A 17,186-nucleotide genomic window follows, 5' to 3' on the forward strand; every position below is an offset into this window, starting at 1 on the left:
CCTCAGTGATCTGTGCATCCGTACCTGGCTGATAGAACATCCAGGTGGCAGCAGTGCTTGGACAAGCAAGAGTCTGAGATCCTGGGCTTTGTTCGTATTTTCCTCCCTCAAGGGAAAATAATATACCTCAATTTATTTCTGATTCATATCCTCCCAGAACTGATCCCTGGTCAAGGGAGGTGATTCTGCCTCTCTGCTCTGCTCTGGTGAGACCCCACCTGGAGCACTGGACCAGCTCTGGGGTCCCCAGCACAGAAAGGACATGGACCTGTTGGGATGTGTCAACAGGAGGCCATGGAGATGCTTCAGGAGCTGAAGCAAATCTGCTCTTGAGCCAGGCTGGGAGAGCTGGGGGTGTTCAGCCTGGAGGAGAAAAGGCTCCAGGAAGACCCTACAGCTCCTTCCAGGGCCTGAAGGGGCTCCAAGAGAGCTGGAAATGGAGGACAGGAGTGGCTTCACACTGCCAGAGAGCAGGGATAGATGGGATATTGGGAAGACATTTTGTACAGTGAGGAGGGTGAGGCCCTGGCACAGATTGCTGAGTGAAGCTGTGGCTGCCCCATCCCTGGAAGTTTTCGAGGGCAAGGTTGGACACAGCTTGGAACAGCCTGGGATAGTGGAAGGTGTCTCTGCCAGTGCCTGGGGGGTTGGATTAAATGACCTTTAAAGGTGCCTTCCAACCCAAACCATGTGATTCAGTGATCCCAGCTGGAGGAAGAGCTCATTCCCTTCTCAGGCACCCTTACCCAGCCCATAAAACACAACCTCTCCTGGCTCAGGTACCACGTGGGGCTGTGGCAGCCCTTAAATCTCACAGGAGCTGCCACATCACCAACACCCACCAGCTCCTGCCTAATCCCTGGCTGTGCTGCCACTACAGTCAGCACCTCATCCCTACCTGCCTGCCCTCATCTCACTGCCCAGCATGTGGAAAATCTCAGCCTACCTGACATTGGCCAGGCACAGAACCATCAGCACTGCTTCCACCTGGCTGTAGCCATCACCTCCCCAGTGCATGGCCTCCTGGATTTTCCCACTCTGTGCAAGGCTGCTGCTCTGTGGGGCTCTGCAAATATCAGAGGGGAGAGGGATAAAGGCACTGGAGTCCAGGACTCTGCAGAAACAGGGAGACTCCTCCCCAGTCTGGTGCTAGGGATGCTGAGCTACAGCTTAACATGTTCCTCAGGAGCTGGCACGGGTTAAAAAATACCTTGAAAACCCTGGGACTGAATTTAATCTGGTGCCTGTCTCTTCTGCTGACACTGATGTGAGGGAATATCTCTGCCCCAGCCTCCCCATGAGACTCCAGCCATGCAGTCCAGCACCAGTCCTGAGCAGGAAGGGCAACGTGAGAGGGATGCAGTGCCAGCAAAACCCCTGTCACTCGTGGAGTGGGAAAGGAAAACTGCCTGGTCTCTCCTGTAGCCAGGTGGGCTGCCACTGACAGTCCCAGCTGCAGAAACTGAGCTTGGGAGGGGAAAATCCCTGATCCCACTGAGGCCATGACAAGCACCATCCCACAAAACAGCCACTAACCCAGGGGTTTATAAATATCCCTGTAGACAGGCTCCCTGCTCCAGCAGGGCTATTCCAGTCCTGACACATGATCCCCAGGAGTCATCCAGCACCTGGGAGAACGCCCAGATGGACAAATCCAGCACTCTCCCTGTGCCCAGTCTGCCCAGCCCTGCCTGTGCTCCTGCTGTCTCGCCCACCCTGCCGGCAGGGCTGCTGGCTCCAGGGCTGCTGGCCACAATTCCCTGCACAGCCATGGCCACATGTGGTGTCAGTGGCCAGCATGGCCAGGCAAACCGTGCTGGACTGTGGGTGGGACAGGAGTGACAGCCCCATCCCCTTTCTCTGCAGTTCACTGGCAGTGTTGGTGCATCCCAACCTCTGTCAGCAGCTGGTGTGTCCAGCAAGTGTTGCTGGGTGGGATTCTTCTAGGGACTAAAAAGAAGGCTTGGGCAAAATAAAATATCCTGCAGTATTTACAGCATGCAGCCTCTGGTGGGCTGGTGAGAGGAGACCCTGTCCTTTATAAACCTGGAAAACATGCTGGAAAGCCACGGAGGCACTGCAGGCCGGGGGGAGCGGCTGCAGGAACGGAGCACGGCCAGGCTGTGAGGAGACATCAGGTACATCAAATGAGCAGCAGAAGGAAACAACTCACAGCATCACCAGCCACTCCTGAGACTTGTCACAGCCTGGCCTGGCATCTCCAGCAATGCCATCAGAGAAAAGCAGGAGCTCAGGTACAGGAGCCCTTCTGCACATGGCTTAAAGCAGCTGCTCTGGGTTGTGATGTGCTGATGCCTCACAGCAGCTCGATGCAGACAGGCACAACCAAAACCCAACAAAAACTCCATCTGAAGAGCTGATTCAATTAGAATGAGATAATGCAATTTCCCAGTTGACCAGAGCACCAGAGACAGCCAAGTTGAAGCAAGACCTGGCTGAAGCTTTAGTAAAACTAGAGTTGCAGAATATGCAGTTTCACCAGACTTATGATGCTCTGGGAAACTGTGACAAGCTTGTTTGAAAAGTGTGAAAGAGTCTTGGAAATGTCAAAGGATTTCAGCACCTTCTGGAGGCTGCTGGATATTTCATTCGGAAGATGCTAATTTCATTCTTCCTTGTACTACATGATAGTAAGTGGCTTGTAGCTTGAGTGGGTTCTTAGTGTTTCTTTCTGTCACAGGACTAGTGACTAAATTGTGCCTTTCACAGCAACTGGGAAGTTTAAAATAAATACTTCTCAATGCTTTGAGAAACACGTGAGGAGGGAAAACATGACAATAAACTGTGTTTTTTCCACTTGCTGTGGGTGGAAAGGAGCAAATCTGCCTCCCCTCATTCTGTGACATTCACTTGTTAGGATCACTTGGTAGCTCCCATCTCTACTACCTGCTAAGGGCTAATCCAGCCTGCCGAGAGTGCAGGGTGGGAAGGACTAAAAGGCATCGTGGTGCCACACCACGAGCAGCACCGGCAAAGAGATTTTTACCCCTCATTTCCCAGGTTTCCTATTTAGAAACAAGTGACAGAGGACACACTCTCAAGGCCTGATGTCCATTAGCTATTGCTGAAAAGCCAGACAATTTCACCTTCCCTGGTGCCCAGATCCTCGGCCAGCTGATGGCCAGCAGGACCAGCTGGCAGCATCACTCCTAAAACTGCCTGTAATAGAAGTTTACAACTTTCCCATAGGCCACTGCTACCTCAGATGCTTCTCACTGCCTGTTCCAGCTGCTCCCGAGGAGAGCTTTACATTATTCGTTGCTGGAATCACAGCCCATTCGACCTAGGGCTACAGGTTCTGCAGATAAGGAGACCATCCCCTCTGGTGCCCTTTGGTTCGTACCAAATCTACCTGGCAGACTCCAGCCAGGAGAAGAAGATCTTAATCCGAAAACCCAAGAAAAAGGACGCTGCAGTGAAATTAAAAGATAAAGGCGGGGGTGAAGATTAAAAAAAAAAGGCGTTTCTAAAATAAAAAAACTACATTACCCACAATTCACGGACATGTGGGAGGAAATGCTGTTTTTTTGCAAAGGAGGTTTAGCTTCAACAGCTGCAGTTTAAAAGCGAAATACAGGGGGAGGGATGGGACTGTGCGAAGGAGGGAGGACAGGGCGGCGGGGGGAGCCGCAGCCGGTGCCGCCGGGGCCGCGGAGCCGCGGGCATGCGGCGCTCCCTGCCCGGGCAGCCGGCGGCAGCGGCCGGGCACGCCCGGGGGCACCGAGGGGCTGCGAGCGAGTTTCTGCAAAGTTTGACCCCGCTGCCTTTTTGATGCTGCGGCGGCGAGCGGAGCCGGAGCCCCCCCGCGCCCCCCCGCTCCCCCGGCGAGGCTCAGAGCCGGGGCCGGCGCCGTCCCCGGGTGCATGAATGTATTGCGGGAGAGGAAGCCTGCGGCAGCCGGGAGGCGGAGGCACCGATCCTGCTCCGCTCACCTCCCCGGGCAGCCAGCAAAGAGGCGAAGGGGGAAAAAAACCCAGCGAGAGAAGGAGCCTCCCCCCCGCCCCGCGCCGCTGCTCGCCCCCGCAGCGCAGGAGCCGGGGCTCGGCGGCGCGGCCGGGGCTCGCCGCGGCTCCCCGGGATGCTGTGACGCCCTGCGGGGCCCACGCGTGTGCGGGGCAGCCCCGCCGGCCGCCCATGAGCCCCGCAGGCTGAGCCACAGCCGGCTCGCCCGGGAGCGGCGGCAGCAGCGGCGGCAGGAGGAGGAGGAGGAGGAGGAGGAAGGTCGGACACCCCTGCGGAGAGCCGCTCGCCGAGAGGAGGAGGAGGAGGAGGAGGAGGAGGAGGAAGGGGAGCGGCGCCCCCGGGTCGGTGCGTGGCGGGGGATGTCACGGGCGGCGGTTCCGCGGCGCTGAGCGGGCGCGGAGCGGCGCGGCCCCGGCGGGCGCGGGGGAGGCTCCATCGCCGCCTGCCCCGCTGCGCTCCCGGAGCCGCCGGCCCCACCGGCACCGCCGCCGCTTCCCTCTGACACCGGCTATTTCCAAGGAGAAGGAAAAAAAAAAAAAAAATTAATCCCCAAAGCCCAGACATCGCTGGCGGAGGAGCCTCCAGAATCGGAGATTTGGCGACTTTTTGCATTTTCCAGCCGTCGTTTCTTTCTGTTATTATTGTAATTTTGTGCGAAAGGAAGTTATGAACAACTGCAAGTCAGGAAGTGGAAATCCACACCGGTTGTGACAAGCTGGGGCTAAAAACTATTTCATTATTTATATAGATTTGTCTATCAACATTCTGCTTTTCATCCAAAGAATAAAGGGAAATACCGGCTAGTCCTATGTTTGATGGTGAATGACAGACCGCATCTGAGCAAAGGAAGGACTAAATATATCAGCTAAGAACACCACCTTTATTTATTGAACTCAAGAGACTTTTTTTTAACCCAAAGAGTGTTGGAGCAAGAGATTTAATGGGTCATTAAAAGGGGAAAGAAATTTTAAAGGCCCTTTTGCTTCTGAAGCGCAGCTAACCTCAAAAATAGAAGCAGTACTTGTAAGATAGATATTCAAATTAAGGCTTTACATGACGAATTTTCTATCCTATGGATATCAGTTTTGAAAGTACAAACCAAGAAGATCTGTAATTGATCTAGCACCAGATAATTTCAATGCCTAATATTCCCCAGGATTGCTGGAGTACCCTAGGAGCTGCGTTGGACTGTACTCGGGGTATGCCATGGGCTGTATTCAGAGTATTAGCTGCAAATCCAAAGTTTTCCGGGAAAGTATTTCAGTGATTGAAGTCAAAGCCTCCATTGATCCCATTCCCACCAGCATCGACGAGTCCTCCAGCGTGGTCCTGCGCTACCGGACCCCTCACTTCCGAGCCTCTGCGCAAGTGTTGGTGCCCCCTCTTCCCAAGAAGGAGACCTGGATCGTGGGCTGGATCCAGGCTTGCAGCCACATGGAATTTTACAATCACTACGGGGAACAGGGAATGTAAGTATTTTCAAGAGCGCGTGCAGGTGCGTTTGCCTCGCGGGAAGAGGGAGCGAGGGGACCATGGCCTGGTTGGGAAATAGTGGGTTAAGCCAAAAATTACAATCCATATTTAAAAACCCAGCCCCTCTTAAACTTAACAGGACTTTCCCATGTGTTTAAAATACAGGCAAGCTTGTCCCTGTCCTCTTAAAGCAGTGGGTGTTCTTCTCTTTGAATGGGGATTTGCCCAAGCCCCAGCCAAACCCCACTTGTTCTGGTAGGAACCCCAAAGCAGCATTATTTCACAACAGCTTTTGGGCTGCACACAAGTCCTGAAACCCCGAGAGCAGCCCTGCCACTACGGGCACCCCTGCTTTGATACGTGTTTGACACAAGTGCTTCTCCTGACCTCCAGCTCCTCTTGCCTGCATCCCTCCCCATCCCAAAGCTGTGCCTTGAGCAGCCCCGGGGAGAGCTGAGGGCTGACACTTGTGGCACGGAGCCGTCCCTGGTGTGCTGTGCTGCTGCTGCTGCTGCTGCTGCAGTGAGCCGTGGCTGGGAGCTCGGTAGCCCACCAGCTTTGGGAGCACATTTAACGTCACTGGAGGAATCCTGCTTGCTTTGCCCACAGTAGCAGGCAGCCCACGGGAAAGCACAAGCTGGATTTAACCCGTTGGTAGTTAAACTGTCTGCATCACCTTGGAGCAGGGTGCAAATTTCACGTTACCCTCCTTTCTGGGTAAAGTGAAAGGGAATAGATAGGTATGTGTGTGAGGTGGGAAGAATCCAGGGGCTGTTTGCACACCAAGAATCCCCTGTTACTGGTCAGACAGTCATAGTGAGATAGGAATGAATCAATCAGAATGTCACCTCCCTGCCCAGAAAAGTCATCTCTCCCCAGTCCCCCACCAGCTTGTTCTCCAAACGCTGCAGGCTTTGGCCCACAGCTAAACCAGCACCTGATCCCCAAATGCCTGCACAGAAGAGCAATTCTGCAACTCACAGTGCTGGGCAGCACCAGGTGCAGCCTCCTGGTGCAGCAGAAATGTGTCTGTCCAGCCACGGGGATAGAACCTGGCTGCAGAGCCAGTGCTGGCAGATGGGTCAGTGCCTGGAGGTGCTGATGCTGCCCAATCTCTGGGGGTGAGGGAGGAAGGACGGGAAGGTCAGGTCTGAGCAATCCTCTCCCTGCTCATCCCGAGTGCCCCGGAGTCAGGGAGATGCTGGCTGAGCCCCTGAGGGTCAGTCCGGGCAGCTTAAAAAAATCCCAGGATGAGGAGCGCTGCGGGAGGAGGGGGGCACGGCGGGCTGGGGAGCAGGTCTGGCTGAATGCAGCGCTTTCCTGAACATCTGCACGCACAGCCTGGCCCTCCTTCCCTCCTTCCCTCCTTCCCTCCTTCCCTCCTTCCCTCCTTCCCTCCTTCCCTCCTTCCCTCCTTCCCTCCTTCCCTCCTGCCCTCCCCGCCGCCTCTCAGGACACGGGCTCAGCATCTCGGCAGGATGCGGCCCCAGGGAAGGGCACGGGAGGAGCAGCCCGGAGCCACAGGCTGTCCCCTCTCCTGTCCCCGTGTCCCCTCTCTGCTCAAGCAGAAAGTTTCTCGAGAAGAGAACTGGCACCTGGCAAACACGAGCAGTGCAGACAGGCTGATCTTTGATTTTAAAAGTGTTTACAGCGGGCCTGAAATCTGTAGGCTTTTTGGCTCCAACAGCGTCTTTAGCAAGGACAATTTGTTGCTCAGATGTTCCCAATTGCAGGCCTTTGGGATTTGCATGTGTAATTCTCAGGCTCATTTAGGAATCCTGTCTTTAGCGACCAGCTGCAAAAGAAAATAGAAAAGTCCACTTTATATAAATACAGCTCAGATGCACTGGAACAGAGAGGACTGGGTAGAGTGATGCTGCCAGTGCTGCTCTGGCCTTTTATTTCCCTGCACCTGAGTTGCCCTGTGTTTAAAACAAGGATTTGGTTCAGCCTGCCCTTGCTGGAATGTTTTGGGACAGAAAAAAAAAAAAAAAAAAGGAGTAGTAGCTGCTGCTGTAAACAGGTAGAATTAAACACTGCAGCTATGTGTGAGAGCTTTTAGCTAGAAAATCATGGAAACAAAGATTTTTCCCTAGGAGGTTCATTGACATTTAACTGATACCAATAATAAAAAAAATGTTACCCGAACACAAGCAGGAATTAGTCTGTTCCTGCACTCTCTTTCTATAGACTCATTGCCATCTGAAGGCTATAAATAAAAGCATTTAGGAGGAAAGGCCTCTTCAATGCCATTGGAACATGGGCTTGGAAGACCTTTATAGAGAGAAAGAGAGAGACAGGACTCAAACCTAAGAGAAAGGATGGGCCAAGGCTTTAGCTGGTGTAACTCCATGTAATCCCACTGACCTCCACAGAGCTGCATCAATTGATGCCAACAGAGTCCCCAACTTTCCATGACAGGGAGAGGCTACTGCCACATCCATGTTTTTAACCCCTGTGGTGACCGGTAAACAAAAAACCCGAAATAATCAAAAATCAGTCATCCAACTGAAGCACCAATACTTACAGCAGGCTTTGGATTAATTTTTCACTTCTCTGCTGGGAAGTTGTTAGCTGTGCATAAGCTGGCCATTACATTGAGGATGGAAACAGCTGAGAAATACTGGAGCAGATGGAGTTGTGCATAATGCTGCTATAGGGATGGGAGCTACAGAGGGGATAATTTAGACACGCACATTTAAAGTGGCACTGACAATTTGGGGGCTAAATCTAGTATTTTTAAATTTAAAGGGTGAGAATTAAAGCTCAGATAACACATAAGTGCTGGCATTACTTTACATGTGAGTCAGTAGAGGCTGCAGGGGACATGAAAACCCCCAGCATGAGGATGTGGATGTGTTCTCTGACCCTTCTCTGTGCAGGACTGGGGCAAACTCCTGTTCACCCCATGGCTGGTATTGCTGTTCCTCCCATGCAGGATCTTACCCTTGTCCTTAGGGAAGGATGCTGCTGTGCAGAGGGAGGCATCAGGATCAGGCCAGAGCTGTGACCTGGGCAGGAGCAGCTGGACCAGGTCCCTGCTGGCATCTCCCGGGGTGGGGACTGTTTCTGCACTTGGTGGAACCTGTGTCAGCAGCTGGGCCATGCTGGAATGGCATTATCCAGCCTTCTTCATCTCCATGGAGATGTGCAAGAAGCCGTGCAGATGGAGATATGCAGAAGAGGGAGATAAATAAATTGGAGTTGGAATATGATCAGCTAAGAATCTGGAGTTTTGTGTGCATGTTTCCCCCCCTGAAAGACCTGATGGGGCACTTGCATCCTTACATCATCACTCCATCTTCCCAGGCATCTCTCCCTGGTGAGATTAAATCTTCCATGCCCTGCAGCAGGGACATAATGAACTCAACTTGTCAAGAGAATAAACCCCCAGTCCCCAGGATGGAGGACACAATCAAAAAATCACAAGGGTATCTTTTCCAAAGAAAGTGAAGGGAGGTCAGTTCACTGTGGGAATTTACCCCTCCAGGGATTTAGAGGAAAAGGCTTTGCTGCCCTGCAATGGCCCCTGGATCTCACTTGTGCTGTGAGCACCCACCTTAGCCCAGTTACATGATTGTCGTGTTGGACTTGAGTCTGCTCCCCTAAACCAGCAGAAATTGTTCCCTTTTTCCTAATGCCAGTTTTGTGCCAGCTTTACTCCCTGACCCAGCCATCAGACACAGCTGCTGCTTCACGAGATGAGGCAGGAACACACAGCTGGAGGGTGGGAGGAAGAGGGACCACAGCAGCACAGCTCTGTCAGCTGGGGAACAACAGCTTAAATTTCCTTCCTGTTCTTCACTCTAACCCTGCCTTGACTTGCCCGACATGCTGGAGTAGGTGAGAGGGGCACTGTAAAGGAGAATACAAAATTAAGCAGCTCTGGCTATCAGGTTTTCTCTCTCTCAGTGAGTCCCCAGTGCAGGCCAGTGGTGGATGGAGGCAAGAGCAGGGATGGGAAATGCCTGAGACAGAGTTTCACTACACCCACACATGGCCCTGGTCCGTGCACCAGGCAGGGGCTGTGTCCCAGAGGGGCTGCTCTTATTTAGGGAGCGTGGAAGAGGAAGGTGTTGGAAAGCACAAGGTTGTGCAAGTCCATCTGGCCTGTGACTAATTAGGAGCTGGCTTTAAGCAATTAGAGCTGAGGATGCAATAGTGCCTGGTGCCTGTCTGGAAAGGTTACCTGGATGTATCCACACTGCTGGGTGCCCAGGGCTGCAGGCTGCTGTGCTGGGTTTGCTGTCACTGCCCTGGTGGGTGCTGTGGGACAGGTATCTGGGAGCTCAGGATGAGCTGGGAGATTCATTCCTTGTGACAGAATAGGAAAAATGTGTCTGAATGAGGACTGGGAAGCTAAAACCTACATAAAGCTCCTTGGCTGTCAGCAGCAGGGCTCTGGTTGTGCCACAAGAAATAGCTCAAAGTTCCTTCTGGTAGCAAGAAGACATTTGCTAAGAGAGGTTTCTTGGCAGCTCCAGTCTCTGGCGATGCCCACACTGATTCTGAAGGTTTCAGAAGAGGCAGAAACAGGCTTGTCAGTGTTATAAGCCAGAACCTACTGATCTTGGAGCTGATCAGTGAACCCATGAAACCAGATAGCTTCGTTTCTTTTCATGCCTCCTTCCTGCTATTGTCAGCAAAGTGTTTACTGGGCACTTTCTGGTCTCTCCTTGGCTCGACACTACCAGAGAAAGATGCTGATGCAGCCAAAGATCATTCCACAGCATTCTTTCCAAAATCATCCAGTTGTTGGCACATTATTTAGCATGGACACACTCTGCAAGCAGAGGCTGCCAGCCTGGCTGGCACAGAGGCTTTGCTGTAGCGCCTGGTGAGGGGCAGCCACCAGCAGCAACCACCATGCAGCCTCTGCTCTGCTCCAGTCATGGGATCATCATGAGGCATCATTTTTCTGCTCATTCCAAGCTGTGCAGATGAAGCATGATGGTTTTGAAACCCTGGGGTTAACCACACTGGCTAGAATTAGGCACAGCCTGCTCTGTGAAGAAACACAGGCCGGTTTCTCCTTCCTCATTCTGGCCCACGCCTTCCCTCAAGCTGGGTGCCCTCCTGGGCCACCCTGAGCCCAGCCACGCTCAGCCTTGTCCTGGGATGCTGCAGGCTCTGCAGGCACCATCCTGCTTGGGCCCTGACACAGCTCCACATTTGGGCTCTTGTTTAAATCCTGGGCAAATCCTGAGAAGCTCCTGCAATTCCAAACTGACCTGGGGCGTTGGGAATGAAGACAGTGACAAGCAGATCTTAGAGGACCTGCATTTACTGAGCATCCTCTACCAGGTTCTCCTGCCATTCTCCCCCCAGCTCTGATCTCAGTAGGCTGGAGCAGCCCAGGAGGGTGATCACCCTCTGTGACGTCTCTGCTCCTGGTTTGGCACCCCTGTACCTGCAGAGATGCTGTGGCTGCACCACGCCTGTCACCTCAGAGTCAACCTCAGGGACACTGTCACACCTCATCCCTGGCTGACAGCCAAGCTGAGTGCTGGTCATGGTATGGAAAGTAATCCTAAACCAGTGGCTGAAAGGGAGAGAAGAGCCCCCAGATGGGGTTTCGGAGCTGGGCTGTGTAGCAGGGAGGGGTGGCAGAGCTCGACCTCCACTCATCCATCGGCAAGGGCTGGGTCACCCAGCATCCCCAGAGCCTTCCCAGAGCCTTCCCAGAGCCTTCCCAGAGCCTTCCCCTGCTCAGCTCTGCCTGGTGGGTGTGAGGGCTGCTGAGCCAGGATGACTCCAGTTTGCAGAGCAGAGCGTATGAAGAGCTCTGCAGTGCACAAGGGTCCTGGCAGAACTGCTCAGGGATCTCCTTTTGGCTGCCTTCACTAAAAATTTTCTTCCAGGGAAAGGACTCCCTCTGCCTGCTGGCAATGAGCTCGGGAGGAAGGGATTGCTGCAGCTGCGGTGCTGGAGCTGACAGCAGCCTGCAAATCTGTGCAGGGAGATGTTGTGCTTGCATAACCCCTGGTCCTGCGGCTCAGAGCATCCCTGCATCCCCCGGTCCTGATGCTCAGAGCATCCCCTGGTCCTGCTGCTCCCAGCATCCCTGCAGCCCCCGGGGCACCCCACCTCCTGTCTCACACTTCATCTCCCGCTGGGGAGGTGTTTGCCGGGACCCCCTGCTCGCATGAAAAAAAAGATAAATGAGACCTTTAAATCCCCCACCGTATCCTCTAGCCAGAGCCAGACACGGCTAAGTGCTGAACGATCCAGCGGGTACAAACATGGAGGCACTTCACGGTCATTAACTAATTAACAGTCAAAACAACCTTACCAGACGGTCACATCAGTCCTGGCCAGAGCAGCTCATCCCAGAGCTGTGTAAGAGCCAGCCAGGCCGACGAGTACCCCCAGCCACAGCCTCCTCTGCAATCAAGGGGCTATTTTAAGCTGCAGCACCAGACTTATGAAAGGCTTGGACAGTCACCCTGACCCTGACGAGCCTCAGGGCGTCCCCTCTGTGTCTCTCCAAGATAAATAATTTCCCAGCCTGCAGCAGGGAGCCACAAGGCTTGGGGGACTGGAGCACAGCCAGTCCTATGGCAGGGTCAGGTGCAAACGCCACCGCTGCTGCCACCCAGTCCCTTCTGCCACCATCATCATCCCCACTGCTGGTGGGGAGTGCTGATTCATGAGCAAGAGGGAGAAGGTACATGAGAGCCACATCTACCAGCCTGGTTTGTAAAAGACTGTCCTTAAAACAGCTGGTGTGCACTGAGCAAGTGATCTGTGGTTGTGCTGTCTCAGAGCAAACATCCAACTCTTCTTCTGAGACATTTTGCTTCTATTGGCAAATCTAATAGTAAAAAATAAACTGGAAGTTAATGAAAAAACCCACTTCAAGTTGTGCATCAGCAGTACCAGGTGACAGGGGACTGTTTTCACTTATATTCCTGCTAGAAACAGTGACCTTTCTGTCCCTCTCGCAGGTGAGAGGTGCAGGCAGTTTTACAAGCAGCTCGACCTCGGGCTCTCTGATTACTGTAACACCATCCCCAGCCCAGAGCCCGCTCTGCAGCCCTCAAGCTGGATCCTTCCAAGGGCTGGAGGAGGATGGGTTACACTTCCAGCACCAGGCAGAGAGCGGGGAGGGACAGTGGCTCATCCAGAGAGAAATTTAGGGGATGAACAGATTGAGAGCAGGCCTGATGAGAAGGATGCTTTTCGTGGCAGGATGGCATGAAGGACACAAATTGCAGTAAAAGCTGGGGAGAGAATGCATCCACAGCTCTTCCCTCTCCTTTCTAAAGTCCAGCATGTTTCTAAACTAGTTAATTAATGCATTGTCCATAATTTGCTATTGATTATGGCAGGTCGAGTTGGGAGCTTCCAGATCTACTGGATGGTAAAATCCAGGCCATCAGTGACTCAGACGGAGTGAACTATCCCTGGTACGGGAACACCACAGAAACCTGCACCATCGTGGGTCCCACCAAGAAGGAGTCCAAGTTCAACATCAGCATGAACGACAACTTCTACCCGAGCGTGACGTGGGCGGTGCCCGTCAGCGACAGCAACGTGGCCAAGCTCACAAGCATCCACCGGGATCAGAGCTTCACCACCTGGCTGGTGGCCACCAACACGGCCACCAACGAGATGGTGACCTTGCAGACTATCAAATGGCGCATGAGGCTGGGCATCGAGGTGAACCCCAGCAGGCCCCTGGGGCAGCGTGCCAAGCTGCAGGAGCCCTCTGCCCAAGAGCAGCCCCAGGTCCTCAGCAAGAATGAGCCAATACCACCCAGTGCCCTTGTCAAACCCAATGCCAATGATGCTCAGGTACTCATGTGGAGGCCAAAGGATGGACCACCACTCGTGGTGATACCCCCGAAACATCGATAATACACACCTGGCGTCCCGGCACCGAAAGGGAGAAAACTAAACCCGAAGCAAAACAATCACTTAGGTATTAGGATACACACGTATAATCTGAGCAAAATCAAAATGCACTTTTTATTCATTCAACAAATGCAACCATTCTACCTTCTCCCATTGGGACGGATTTCACTGTGCTAAAGCTAAAGAGGAGACCTTGGACTGGGTCTGTCTCATCACTGGATTCCTAAGGGAAGAAACTAACACTGATGTCTACCCTATAGCTTTTTTTTTCTTCCCTACTTTAGTTCCCTTTTGAACTTCAGTCTCATTAGCTTGTCCAGAACTGCCCAAAACAATAAGAACATTTTATTTGGGATTTTAAGAATTTTATTTTTTTTTTCTTTTTGATTGAGAACGAAACAAGTTCCTGGAGCAAAAAGTTGACTATTTAAGATAAGGTATTTTTTTTTAAGCTGTAAGGTTCTGAGTTGCAAATCCAAGTCATGCGGCCTTATGTAGACTTTGCTTTGCATTGCCAAACTTTTGCCTTAAAGCTATGTTTGACAAAAAAACCAACAAAAATGCCACCAGGCAGAATGTCCTTTCTACAGAATTCTGGAGAAAAAGTTTTGGAACAAGGAATAGATTGTCAGCATGGCACGAGCTGATGGATGAAAACAGCACGAAATTGGAAGAAGCAAGAAAAATCTTCCTATTTTTAAAACCTGGAACAAGGAAGCACGGAAATAATCTCAGTTTCAAAGCAATGCAAATAACAAACCTGCTGTTGGATGGCTCTCAAGGGGAAGCTCCCAGGCCACCTCCCTGCTTTGCAGGAGGGGTTGGGAGCTCCTCGTGCTGCTCACCAGTGGTGATCTCAGCCTCCCGTTAGCAGTTTAATATGGAGTAACCTCACAGCTGGAATTGTGGCCCTGGAAGTCAACACCAATCAAGGGGGGGGGATGTCCCACTGGGTTTGTCTTTAGGACACACAGATGTTTTCCCAGCTAGCCCACAGCCTCACCTTCTCATGGATAAGAGCCAAGGCTCTGCTGTTGCCGGGTGGAGCTCTGTCGCCCCGTTGGCTGGTGAAATCCCAATGACGGTGCTGTACAAGGAGCAGGATATCAAAAGGATCCTTCTGAAGTCACTGGAGACACACAGGTGTCAGCGAGGACAGATCTGACCCACTCAACTACCCAGTTCTTACAGAACTAAGAGCTGGAGTTCAGGAGCAGCCGCATCTGAAAATAACAGGGACCCGCTCCCAGTAAACACAGCAGCAACAGCCGAGGAAAACTCTTCCTCTTGTGGTAACGAATCACATTGGGTTAAGTAGATAATTTTCTTCCCAATGACCTCATGATCGTTCCTGACCTTCAGGAATGAGGCACAGACAGGACCATGACTCTGTCCCTGTCTGTCATGGCCCAAACATCCATTGTAGCAAAGGGTAATGCACGAGAAGGTGCAGGCAGGGCAATACCTGAGCCTTGTGTGTGGATCCTCAGTGAGGAGGGAGCATTTGGAGGAGGAGGAGGTGAAACCTGTAGGTTTTAATAAGAACTAGATGGCTGCTGAGATAACCAGATGCGCTTCTGCAAAGCAGATGAGGCAGAAGAGCCTTTTGAATGGGAGGGATGGGTTTGAAGGCAGAGGAAGTTCTGTGGTAGAGGTGGCACCTGGAGGCCAGGGCACAGGATGGGGAGTGGAGGATCTGCCCTGCTCCAGCACATGGCCTGAGGCAGATCACTTCCTTCTTCAGCTCCTTCCCCCAGAAAATATTTCTTCCTCCTATTTATAACTTGCCTCAAGAGCTGGGACTAAGGAGAGTTCTGCATGCCAGGTACAAGCCTGGCCCTGCTGAGCTGGTCTGAACAGGTCTCACAACCCCACACACGCTGCTCAAAAGGCTCTCCCCTCGGAGAGGCACCAATTAGCTGCTATTCCTACCCTCATCTTCCACATGGGACGTTACCAGCCAGAAATTCTCCTTCCTCACTTCTCCACAGCCACACCACCTCCTTTGGTAACAGGTTCAAGAACACCTCCTGCCCAGGGAACGCACGGCCAGAAGTTGTGTCCTCCACCAAGACAGCCTCAAACCAGCAAACAAGGATCCTGGTGCCCTGCAGCCATTCCCCTGTCTCCAGGGGAGCCCACCCTCCTCCATCCACTGGCTTTCAGAGATGCTCAGCCACCAAGCTGCTCCTTCCCATGGGCAGAGCTCCGAGGTGGGAAGTCTGGCTTGTAAACGACTGGACTGGATCAAACCCAAATCCACAAGCCAAAGGGTGCCTAAATCTCGGCTTTGGGACTATAAAGGATGAAGATAGGGAGACTTAGACTTGCACAGTCACTCTCTGTATTAAACTCTGTTTTCTTTCCTGGATTCAGATCCAACTATAGCTCCACTGGCACAGCCCTTTGGGACTTGTCTGTATTTTCTCCAAGGCAATACATGCAGAAGAGGACAAACTTTGAGCTGTGGGTGAATAGCTGATCAAGCTCTCACGCATCCTGGCTGCTGCTGAGTCCCATGGGTGAGAGCAGAAGGGGTATTTGTGTCTGGTATTCACTTTGTCTCCAGGTGCTGAGTACTTACAGTTCTCACTGATGTCAGTCTGGGTTGAAGGAATTGGACCCAGTTGTCTTAATTAGCTGCATGAAGGAATTCCAAGGAAAGATTTCTTCTCAGTCACCAAAAACCACATTCAGGGAACACCTATGTCCTTTTCCACTTAGCTTTGTGTTGGACTTAGTCTCCCAGTGCATTAAGTAAATCTGGTTCCTCCTATTCCCTCTACCTGGTGGACTGGATACATCCATGCAATCTGAGAGTAACCTCCTGGCTAATTTGTCCTGTTGCACTGAACGGACCCAGCTAAGCAGTAAATACAAAATTCAAATTTCATGTTGGGGTCAGCTTTGCATGGACTTCTCCCTTCCCAAAGAATGCCTTTATCCCGTGCCTAGGTCAAAATGTGCCCCTTCACCTCCATCTGCATCACCAGACATGGCACAGAGAGAGATGCTGCCTCTTTTGAGATTTCATGCATTGTGATTAAAAGTGATGTTTTTCCAATGCTGCTTCATTACAAAACTGATGGGGACAGATTGTCTACAACAGGAAGGATGGATGGAAGTAACAGGTGCTCTGAGACATCACTGTTGTTATAGCTGGTCAATGGCCATGTGGTTAGAACAGGGATTGATTGACAGGGTTCCAGCGGGGACTTAAATCTCTGGGGACCCAGGGCAGAGTGGTAAATGAACAGAGGTGAATCAAGCTCATTCTCTGGCAGCTTTTTGCAGAACCAGGAATACACAAAGGATACACTGGGGAGGTGTTGGGGCACCGACACGGGATAGTGTCTCTGCCTCACCCTTGCCATCAGTGATGCTCTCAGCTCCTTACAGACCCAAATCCCCACAGGGGCTCAGAGTGCAGCCTGGCCATCCCTGTCACAGCTCCCTTGTGCTCCAGGGTGGGCAGCAGCCCTGAGCCAGACCCTCACCCAGGGCTGCCCAGCGCAGTCAAGGCGCCGAGTGGGTCACAGACCTCGCGGTTCTCCTTTTTTACCCTTGACACCGAGATGAGCGTGGGAAGAGAGGGGCAGCCCCTCGGGGAGTCAGTGCAGACCCTCAGCACCTTGGGGAGGGCTGGAGACCTGCGGAACCGGCGCCAGGCTGGGTCCAGCCCGGGGGAAGGGGAGGCACCGCCGTCCCTCCTGCCCTGGCTCCCGGCGCAGCAATAAGAATCATCCTTGGTCTAGCAGAGATACTGTGAAAACAAAACCAAGATGTACCGAGTCTGGACACTTACAGAGATGTAAAAAACAAAACCCTGCTTTTATAAGAGACAGAGAAATAAAGTGAAATTTTCAAACGCG

The 17,186-nt window shown here is 52.4% G+C and overlaps 1 protein-coding gene and 1 long non-coding RNA gene across 3 annotated transcripts; one reads left to right on the forward strand and one right to left on the reverse strand.

Annotated features, from left to right (window-relative positions):
• Positions 1 to 4,313: 4,313 nt before the first annotated feature.
• Positions 4,314 to 17,186, forward strand: FAM78A (family with sequence similarity 78 member A). Its single transcript, XM_058853519.1, has 2 exons — positions 4,314 to 5,453; positions 12,789 to 17,186. Exons 1-2 carry the CDS (start codon positions 5,191 to 5,193, stop codon positions 13,315 to 13,317), a joined length of 792 nt encoding a protein of 263 aa, XP_058709502.1. The 5' UTR covers positions 4,314 to 5,190; the 3' UTR covers positions 13,318 to 17,186.
• LOC131586555 (uncharacterized) lies at positions 5,460 to 11,915 on the reverse strand. 2 transcript variants are annotated; one of them, XR_009279173.1, is made up of 5 exons: positions 11,750 to 11,915; positions 9,647 to 9,771; positions 8,404 to 8,593; positions 7,053 to 7,252; positions 5,460 to 6,572 (listed from the first exon to the last, which is right to left on the reverse strand). It is a non-coding gene; the product is annotated as an uncharacterized LOC131586555 (long non-coding RNA). The 2 variants fall into 2 exon arrangements; XR_009279172.1 differs by having other exon boundaries at positions 5,460 to 7,252; positions 11,750 to 11,913.

Source organism: Poecile atricapillus, chromosome 20 (assembly GCF_030490865.1).
Source record: "Poecile atricapillus isolate bPoeAtr1 chromosome 20, bPoeAtr1.hap1, whole genome shotgun sequence".
Lineage (NCBI taxonomy): Eukaryota > Metazoa > Chordata > Aves > Passeriformes > Paridae > Poecile > Poecile atricapillus.

Bases quoted from the DNA above. Each gene is read 5' to 3' on its own strand.
- FAM78A (XM_058853519.1), top strand. From the start codon at position 5,191: ATGGGCTGTATTCAGAGTATTAGCTGCAAATCCAAAGTTTTCCGGGAA. The intron at 5,454-12,788 runs GTAAGTATTTTC...TGATTATGGCAG, and splicing joins CACTACGGGGAACAGGGAAT to GTCGAGTTGGGAGCTTCCAG.